Source organism: Lactuca serriola, chromosome 5 (assembly GCF_051521515.1).
Source record: "Lactuca serriola cultivar US96UC23 chromosome 5, Lser_US96UC23_V15, whole genome shotgun sequence".
Taxonomy (NCBI): Eukaryota; Viridiplantae; Streptophyta; class Magnoliopsida; order Asterales; family Asteraceae; genus Lactuca; species Lactuca serriola.
The window spans coordinates 201,055,281-201,065,437 of NC_136412.1; the positions used below are offsets into that span (position 1 = coordinate 201,055,281).

The 10,157-nt window shown below is 35.1% G+C and overlaps 2 protein-coding genes across 2 annotated transcripts; both read left to right on the plus strand.

The window, feature by feature from the left end:
* The first annotated feature begins 433 nt into the window (after window positions 1–433).
* Window positions 434–1,826, plus strand: LOC145050090 (uncharacterized). The gene is made up of 2 exons (XM_078998397.1): window positions 434–1,027; window positions 1,119–1,826. Exons 1-2 carry the CDS (start codon window positions 434–436, stop codon window positions 1,824–1,826), a joined length of 1,302 nt encoding a protein of 433 aa, XP_078854523.1.
* Window positions 1,827–1,972: 146 nt separating this feature from the next.
* On the plus strand, window positions 1,973–2,437 carry LOC145050091 (uncharacterized). The gene has a single exon (XM_078998398.1). The coding sequence runs from the start codon at window positions 1,973–1,975 to the stop codon at window positions 2,435–2,437; it is 465 nt and encodes a 154-aa protein (XP_078854524.1).
* Window positions 2,438–10,157: the final 7,720 nt, after the last annotated feature.

Sequence of the window (10,157 nt, forward strand, 5' to 3'; positions counted from 1 at the left end):
CATACACCAAAACCACAATCTAATGAACATATTCCAAAACCACAAGAACCACAATCTAATGAGCATACTCAAAAACCAAAAGTACCACAATCTTTTGAATTGAATGATCTTCCTTCGGACCCAGGGTAGAGGCTAAAGATTACATCTTATAATCCTAATCAAAGGGATGAAATAAGGAGGGCATATTTGATTAAAGGACCTTGTCAACCAAAGGGGCATAATTTTGAATTTACCTTATTTGGTGAGAAGCAAAGACGTTTTGTTGTGGAATGGTTTACAAAATTTCCATGGTTAGAGTATAACATTAAAAAAAGAAGGCATATTGTTTTTATTGCTACTTGTTTAGAGACATGGTAGGGGGTAAGGTGGAAAAGATGCATTTATAACCGAAGGCTTTGACAATTGGAGTAAAAAAAAATAATTCCGAAAACATATGGGTGAGATTCAAAGTTCTCACCATAAGGCCGAAGAAAAGTGTCATTTGTTATCGAGAAAAAACCAATCTATTGGTGAAGTTTTGCATAAGCAAACGGAACTTGAGCAAAATAATTATGAAATTCGATTACGTGCTACAATCCGTGGTTGTAGATTTTTATTAAAAAATGCATTACCATTTCGTGGACACGATGAGACGGAAAAGTCTAATAATAAAAGACTTTTCATTGAAGTCTTATATTTGATTAGAGAAGATAATGAGAAGATTTTTAATGTTACTTTAGAAAATGCTCCAAAAAATGAAAAGTTGACTTCTCCGACAATTCAAAAAGATATTGTCAATTGTTTTTCAAAAGAGATAGTCAAGTCTATTTGTGATGAAATTGGTAAAGATGTGTTCGGTATATTAGTTGATGAGTCTAGTGATGTTTTCAAAAAAGAACAAATGGCTATAGTTTTAAGATATGTTGATAGACTTGAGATTGTAAAGGAAAGATTTATCGGAGTTGTTCACGTGTTGGATACATCCTCTTTGACTCTTAAAGCCGCCATCGATACTGTTTTTTCCAACAACAACTTGACTATCGATCAGGTGAGAAATCATAAAATAGTTATTCCTTTAATATGATTTTAATTTTATTTTTATGTGTTATATTTTTTTATTAATTTTTTCAAATATATAGGTGAGGGGGCAAGGTTATGATGGAGCAAGTAATATGAGTGGTGCATTCAACGGTTTGAAATCTTTGATTTTAAATGAAAATAGTTCCGCACATTATATACATTGTTTTGCACACCAACTTCAATTAGTAGTTGTGGCGGTTGCAAAGAAACATGATGATGTTGAAGAATTCTTTGAACAACTAGGTTTGGTGGTTACTGTTGTTTGTGGGTCTTGTAAGAGAAAAAATATGATACGAGAGATGCAAAAAGAAAGAGTGGCAGCCGAAATTGGTATTGGTGAAACCGAAACAGGAAGAGGGTTGAATCAAGAGATTTCTCTTGTTCGAGCTGGAGATACTAGATCGGGTTCACATTTTAGAACAATTGTAAGTTTTTTGAATTTGTTTGCAGAAGTTGTTACGGTTCTTAAATATGTCAAAGAGGAGGGGTCTACTTTATCTAACCGTAATCAAGCAAAGGGTATTTTGTCATATTTCAAAACACTTGATTTCGTGTTTCTTTTACACTTGATGTTGGAAATTCTATGTCTCACGGATACTTTGTCAAAGCATCTTCAAAAAAAAGATCAAAATATTTTGGAAGCGACTTCGTTAGTAAAAGGGACAAAGAAAGCATTGCTTGTTTTTAGAAAAGATAGGTTTCCACTAATTTGGAAGAAAGTATGTGCTTTTAGTGAAAAACATAGTATTAGAATTGTGAACATGTAATATATTATGTTACCCCACGAAAGCGTAGGACCAATAAGACTAATCAACATCATTTTGAAGTTGTGATTTTTAACACGATTTTGGATATGCAAATTCAAGAATTTGGGGAAAGATTTAGTGAAGTTGGCACGTAGCTGATGGAGAACATGGCGGCTTTAAGTCCTTGTGACTTATTTTCTGGTTTTGATAAAGCAAAGTTGTTAAAGTTAAGCGAGATATACAAAAACGATTTTGACGATTCAGAAAGGGTGCAACTTAATGGGCAACTTGATATCTATTATCACTCTTTGCTCCATGATGAAAGATTTTTCAACTTGAAGGGAATTGCAGACATCTCTCGTTTGTTGGTGGAAACTGGAAAGCACCTCTCTTTTCCTTTGGTTTATAGATTATTAAAACTAACTTTGGTTTTGCCCGTCGCAACCGCAACCGTTGAACGGTGTTTTTCTGCGATGAAGTTCTTGAAGACCGATTTGCGTAATAGAATAAGTGATGATTTTATGAATGATGCTTTGATTTGTAGTGTAGAAAAAGAAGCACTAGAGAATGTTAAGACTGAAAATGTAATTAATCGTTTTCGTAAAATGAAAGAACGAAGAGGTGAACTTTAAAATGAAACTTTGTTATAGAAGTTGAAGTTTATATCTAATAAAATTGCGGTTTTTATTTTTTTTTGCTTATTTTATATTACATGATTTTTTTTCTCGGGATACCCCATTTTTTTGACCCTAGCTCCGCCACTGTTTAAAAGATCGGTCAAACTGAACTAATTCAAGTTAGTATCTGTTTTGGTTATTACGTAATCAATAAGTTATTGACAATGAAGATATATAAATGAGAATAATGATTAAATTATGCATTACAAAGAAGAGATACGAATGATGAAGTTATGTGTTAAAAAGTAAATAGTTATTTGTGTTGGGCTTCTATAAGGGGTCAATACCTTTAAGGCAATAAAAACTCAGTCAAATGGACTATTCCAAGTTAGAATCTATTTTGTTTGTTAGTTAATTAATAAGTTATTGACAAAGAAAAGATATGAATGATTAAGTTATTGATTACAAAGAAGAGACATGAATGATTAAGTTATGCGTTACAAAGTAAACTGTTACTTATGTACGACTTCTATATGTTGTCATTACCTTTAAGACCATAAAAGATACGTCAAACTAAACTATTTCAAGTTAGTATCTATTTTGTTTATTATTTAATTAATAAGTTATTGACAAAGAAGTGATATGAATGACTAAGTTATGCATTAAAAAGAAGAGATGAATAATTACGTTTTGCCTTACAAAGTAAATAGTTACTTGTGTTGGGCTTCTATACATTGTCAATACGTTTAAGGCTTCGAAAAGATCGGTCAAACTAAATTATTTTAAGTTAGTATCTATTTTGTTTATTACATACTTAATAAGTTATTAGCAAAGAAGAGGTATGAATGATTAAGTTAAGCATTATAGGGAAGAGATATTAATGATTAAATTGTGCGTTACACAGTAAATAGTTACTTGTGTTGGGCTTCTATATGTTGTCATTACCTTTAAGAATTTAAAAGATCAGTCAAACTCAACTAATTCAAGTTAGTATCTATTTTGTTTATTATTTAATTAGTATGTTGTTGGCAAAGAAGAGATATGAATGATATGAATAATTAATTTATGCATTACAAAGAAAAGAGATGAATGATTAAGTTATGCATTACAAAGTAAATAGTTACTTGTGTTGGGTTTCTATATGTTGTCGTTACCTTTAAGTCTTTAAATGATTGGTGAAAGCGAACTGTTTCAAGTTCGTATATATTTTGTTTATTATCTAATTAATAAGTTATTGACAAACAAGAGATATGAATGATTAAGTTATACATTACAAAGAAGATATATCAATTATTAAGTAATGTGTTACAAAGTAAATAGTTACTTGTGTTGGGCTTCTATATGTTGCCGTTGCCTTTAAGGCTTTAAAAGATCGGTCAAACTGAACTATTTCTAGTTAGTATCTATTTTATTTATTACTTAATTAATAAGTTATTACCAAAAAATATCGGTCAAACTGAACTATTTCAAGTTGGTATCTATTTTGTTTAATTTGTTATTTTTTAATAAGTTAGTGACAAAGAAAAGATATGAATGATTAAGTTATGCATTACAAAGTAGAGATATGAATAATTAAGTTATGCCTTACAAAGTAAATAGTTACTTGAGTTGTCTTAAATATTTTGTCATTGACTTTCACGCTTTAAAAGATCGGTCAAACTCAACTATTTGAAGTTAGTATCTATTTTGTTTATTACTTAATTAATAAGTTATCAACAAAGAAGAGATATGAATGATATCAATGATTAAATTATTCGTTACAATGAAAAGATATGGATGATGAATTTATGCATTACAATATAAATAGTTACTTGTGTCGGGCTTCTATACGTTTTCAATACCTTTAAGGCACCAAAAAGATCGCCAAAACTGAACTATTTAAATTTAGTATCTATTTTTTTATAACTTAATTAATAAATTATTTGACAAAGGAGATATAAGTGTTGGGTTTTGTATACTACGACATCATATGGTGCATATACAACCCTAAATACCTTGGATCTATGTTTTCACAAATTATACATGCAAATGGTTTCCAAGGCATTAAACCTATAACTAGCATGCATTTGACATAAACCATATAAGATACTAGTTAGGGTAACGTACCTTTTATGCAGCTTGAAGTCTTTATGTATTTGGCCTTAAGAGCTTAGCCCGAATAGTGTGGAAGCCTTAAATGAAGTCACAACACATCATGGACAAAGGATGAAACTCTAGAGAGAATTCATACACACCAAAACCGTCCATATACTCCAAGAATACACGAGTGGTTATTTTGGCTATGAAGTAACATATTTATATGTGGAATTCCAAAGGTCATGGGTTAAACCAAACCCATACCCATGGGTTTATGATCCATGGTTCATGTGACCCAACTCTTTATGTATCCATACATAAACTTGGTCCAACATGGATCATAAGCCCAACACATATAAATATAACTAATTACCATAATTAGTCCCCATAGATTTAATTAGTCTCTTTTGATCACAAAATTAATTCCAAATTAATTATTGATCAATACTAATTAAAACATATGATTTCATATTAATATATTATAACTTATAATATATTAATAAATCATATATATAACCTTCTCTCAAGAATCCATCTTAACAAATTCTCCTGATGATATGCAACCCAAATGGACCATGCTACTCTTGGGTCTAGTACATACCAATAATAGTTATGGGCTTAGACATCTAATCCAACAGTCTCCCACTTGGATAAGTCTAAAACTATTATTGCAAGTATGACTCCAGAACTCGACTAGCAATCGTAGCTTTTAAAAGTCGCTGTCGAACTCTGACCTAGTCAATGATATGTCTATTAGATAAGGGATCATATATTCCTCCATTCTAGATATCATATGGACTGTGTCACACCCCAAAACCAAGAACGGCGGAAACGTTTTGGGGCGGAGGACGTCATGTAAAGTATCACAACACAGTAAATGTAAATAAGCAAACAACATCATCCATTGCATTAAATATATAATTTTAATACAAGCGTGTTCTGTACAGTTTTAGACACCAAAAATATAATGTAAATCAAAATAATAAGATGAGTCTTGGATGCGCTCCATCTTCTCAAAAGCTGGCATCGGTACCTGTCTACTGATGACCTGAGAATACAAGTTATTTTGAAAGAGTTTATTAGCATTAAGCTGGTGAGTTCATAAGTATTTTAGTGTCGGTGTTTGTTATCAAAACGTTTGAACATGTCTCAAGTGTAAGTTTGTAAAATGTAAGTAAATGTTTGTAAAAGTTTGAATCTCTCAGAAAAACCTATATTTTCTATTAAAGTAGCCTTCTACCAAGGCTTAACTGTTTTGTATGCTCGTTTGTTGTAAAAGTGTGTAATTTCCCAAGTGTAACTATCATTTAACAAAATATAGTTTGTACATTAAAGTTTAAGTGAAATAATCACTAAATATATGTAATGGGTAAATCATTGTAGTACTGTAGTGTTGTATTATAGGAACTACTGCTGTACTAACTACCTTAAACCGGATTTATATTAAGGTATTATGTGATAAATTGCACCATACTATCGACTGGTAACAACGACATACGAATGGTCGTAATAACGGAATGACGTTTGGCACCCGCAGACCTGCAGGTCCGGCTGTAGCTAGCAGCAAGGTGTAGGATAGTCAATCCATTATAGATCTATACGCAAACTCACGCTCTCCCTCCGAGAGAATTCTGGCTACAACTCGGGCCATGACATTTAAGGCATGCTCCGATACAGTGGATCACAATTGTTAACGTATTCATGTATATGTAATGTAATGTTACTTGTTCTAGTATCGTTGTATATGTTCTCTTCCTAGTATAGTTGTATATGTTCTCATAGTAATGTAATGTATAGACTCATGAATGAACTGACTCATTGATCTAGAAATTTGCAGTAGTATGATCCTGTGTTACCCCGATGGTAACTTACTAATGATGTGTCTAATACGCATGAATATGGAAGTACTTTTATGTCTATATATGTATATTTGATATATAATTAATATTGAAACGACCTTCGGACGGTTACCCGAAATCCCACCAGACCACATCCAAATAGAGAAAAAGGAAATAGGGCGGATGACCTTCCTAAGCCCTTTAAACATTGCTTATATATCTATACATATATGGGCATGCAATTTATAAGAAGTATAATAAAGTTTAAATAAAAGTATTTGATAAGAAAAGAGTTTGTAAAACATTTTGAAGTAAAACAGTTTGATAAACAGTTTGAATAGTGATAAAATCATTGGTTTTCTAGTTATTAATCACATGTGATTGATGTAATCACATGTGATTGATGCAATAACTATAAGCATTTGACTTGTATTCCACCCATAAAAGTATTTAAAACATTTAAAAGTATCTCAAAGGTTAATTAAAGGGGTATGAACTCACTTGTGGTGAGTGGATTGGATTGAAATGTCGGATACCGTGCTAGGTGGCAAACGGAGACTTGTTCACATGCACGAGCCTAGTTATCATATAATGAGCATATATATAACTAATAAGCCAAATAATAACTAAATGAAATAAGTTGGGACACTCAGGAACATGTAAACACTTTGTATAAGTGTTATAGGTCCTAAGGGTTGCTTCTAGGTTGTTATGGGACTAGGCTAAAGGGGTTTAATGTACCAAAGGGCCTTATATAAGTGTTTACTACTCAATAAACCCCACACAAGGAGTTTATGGTCGTAAACCCTTGAGTTTACGGCCGTGAACTCCAATCTTGGTGGTAATTGGTGTTTTGAAGTGTTATTTGCTTTCTAGAATAAGCTTAACTTGGTGGTTTAATCCTTTGGGTAGTTTAGGGCATATAAAATACTCCTTTGAGGAGTTTACGGCCAAAAGACCATATCCCTTAGAGTTTATGGCTGTAAACTATCATGGGATGGGTGTTTTAATTCTTTCAAGTCCCAAACACAAGTAGGATAAATTCTAGGCATTTGTTTAAGGCTAAGGAGGACCCTAGGCACACTTTGGTGCCCTTATTTGGTGTTTACGGCCTATGGGCATTCTCTTGGCCGTAAACTCCCTTTAAGGGGTGCTTTTGATGTTTTGAAGTCCATAAATTAGCTAGGATTAAATGGGTATTAAAGTCTAAAGCCTTAAAGAGTGATTAGGGCACCTTTAGGCCCTTGAATTTGGTGTTCACGGTCCAAGAAATTCTTGGGCCGTAAACACCTAAAGCTTGGTGTTTTTGATTGTTTTCTAGTCCCTTATTTACTTACATACAAGCCTAAGTTAGTCACTTATCAAGGAAATAGGACTAGATAGCTCTTAAGCCTCTTTTTGGAGTTTACTCCCCAAGAACGTTCTTGGGCGGTAAACTCCTGGATCTCACATATTTGACATGTAATCTATGTTATTAAGCATATAACAAGCATTATAAAACAACTAGAGAAGTGTACTCACGATTTGGGATGAAAACCCGAAGATCCGTGAGAGAGAAAATGGCTTTTCTCTAGTTGGAAATGTGAATAATGAATGAATTTGGTTCAGAAATCTATTTATAGTCCTGAAATATTTTGGCAGAAAATATTTTTATTCCGGAATTGAACTCTAACATTAAGAAGTTTTGAATACTCAAGTTTCACAAACCCATGAGCATCCACTCTCTTGATATTTCCTTAAACATAAACCCTAATGTACACCAACTTATTCGGAAAAGTCTGAAATTCATTGAAACTGGACTAGCTTCTATTGAATAGCTAATGTTCGTACAAAATGGAAATTTCGGGTTGTCACATCATCCCCACGTTAGAAGGAATTTCGTCCTGAAATTAGAATTTAAGCAAATAAGAAGTTACAAACAATTAAGCGAAAAGATGAGGGTCTTTCAGTTTCATCTGATCCTCGCGTTCCCAAGTGAATTCCGGTCCTCGCTTGGCGTTCCAGCGAATTTTCACGATAGGGATACGACTTTGCTTCATCTGCTTGACCTCACAGTCCATGATCTCTACCGGTTCTTCCACGAAATTGAGGCTCTCGTTGATCTCGATCTCGTTGAGTGGGATTACAAGAGTCTCGTCGGACAGAAACTTTTTCAAGTTAGATACGTGGAATGTAGAATGTACGTTACGAAGTGCGTCGGGTAGGTCGAGTTTGTAAGCTTCGAGGCCAACTCTTGCAAGAATCTCGAAAGGTCCTATGTACCTCGGATTAAGCTTCCCATGCTTGCCGAAGCGTATCAAGCCTTTCCAGAGTGAGACTTTGAGAAGGACTCGGTCTCCCACCTGAAATTCCAAAGGTTTTCTTCGCTTATCAGCGTAGCTCTTCTGTCGGTCTCTAGAGGCTTTCAATCGTTCACGGATCTGAACGATTTTCTCTGTCGTTTCCCGAATGATCTCCAGACCGGTGAGAGTACTGTCGGAAGCTTGCCCCCTGGCTAATTGGGTATCACCCACCTCAACCCAGCACAGAGGGGATCTGCACTTCCTACCGTAGAGGGCTTCAAATGGAGCAGCCTTGATGCTCGTGTGGTAACTGTTATTATAGGAAAACTCGACAAGGGGTAAATGAGTATCCCATGCCTTTCTAAAGCCAATCACACAGGCTCGCAACATATCTTCCAGTGTTTGGATGGTCCTCTGACTCTGTCCGTCGGTCTATGGATGGTAGGCGGTGCTCATGTCCAGCCTTGTTCCTAGGGAATGTTGTAGTGATTGCCAGAACCTTGAGGTGAACCTACTATCTCTATCGGAGATAATGGACATAAGCACACCATGTAGCCGTACGATTTCCCTAATGTATGTTCTCGTAAGTTTCTCCATCTTGTCAGTTTCTTTGATAGGCAGGAATTGTGCAGATTTGGTCAATCTATCGACGATGACCCATAAGGTATCAAGTCCACCCGTTGTCTTGGGAAACTTGGTTATGAAATCCATAGTGATCCGCTCCCACTTCCATTCTGGAATCTCTGGTTGTTGCAGTAAACCAGAGGGCTTCTGGTACTCGACCTTAACCTTTGCGCAAGTAAGGCATTTACTTACGAAGGTAGCAATCTCTGCTTTCATATTAGGCCACCAGTATAGCTTTTTAAGATCCAGATACATCTTATCTGAACCTGAGTGGACGGAATACCGAGTGTTGTGCGCCTCGGTCATGACCAAGTCTCGGAAACCACCGTGTTTCGGTGTCCAGATCCGGTTCATGAAATATAAGGCTCCGTCACCGTTGGATTCTAAATTCTTGTCCATTCCCCTAAGGGATTCACTCGTCGCATTTTCAGGTTTCATGGCTTCAAGTTGGGCCGCCTGAATTTGCCTAGACAAGTGCGAATGGATGGTTATTGACAATGACTTGACTTTGCGACCAGAATATTCCTTCCGACTTAGGGCGTCTGCTACTACGTTGGCTTTAACCGGATGATAACGAATATCACATTCGTAGTCACTGAGTAGCTCGACCCACCGTCGTTGTCTCATGTTGAGCTCCTTCTGATCGAAAATGTGTTGTAAACTCTTGTGGTTGGTAAAAATAGTGCTTTTCGTTCCGTACAAGTAATGTCTCCAGATCTTCAGAGCAAACACCACTGCTCCTAGTTCGAGATCGTGGGTCGTGTAGTTAACTTCGTGTGTCTTCAACTGTCTCGAGGCATAGGCAATGACCTTACCTCGCTGCATTAGAACACACCCGAGCCCTTGATTAGATGCATCGCAATAGACTACGAAGTCTTCTATTCCTTCGGGAAGGGATAGTATTGGTGCGGTGCA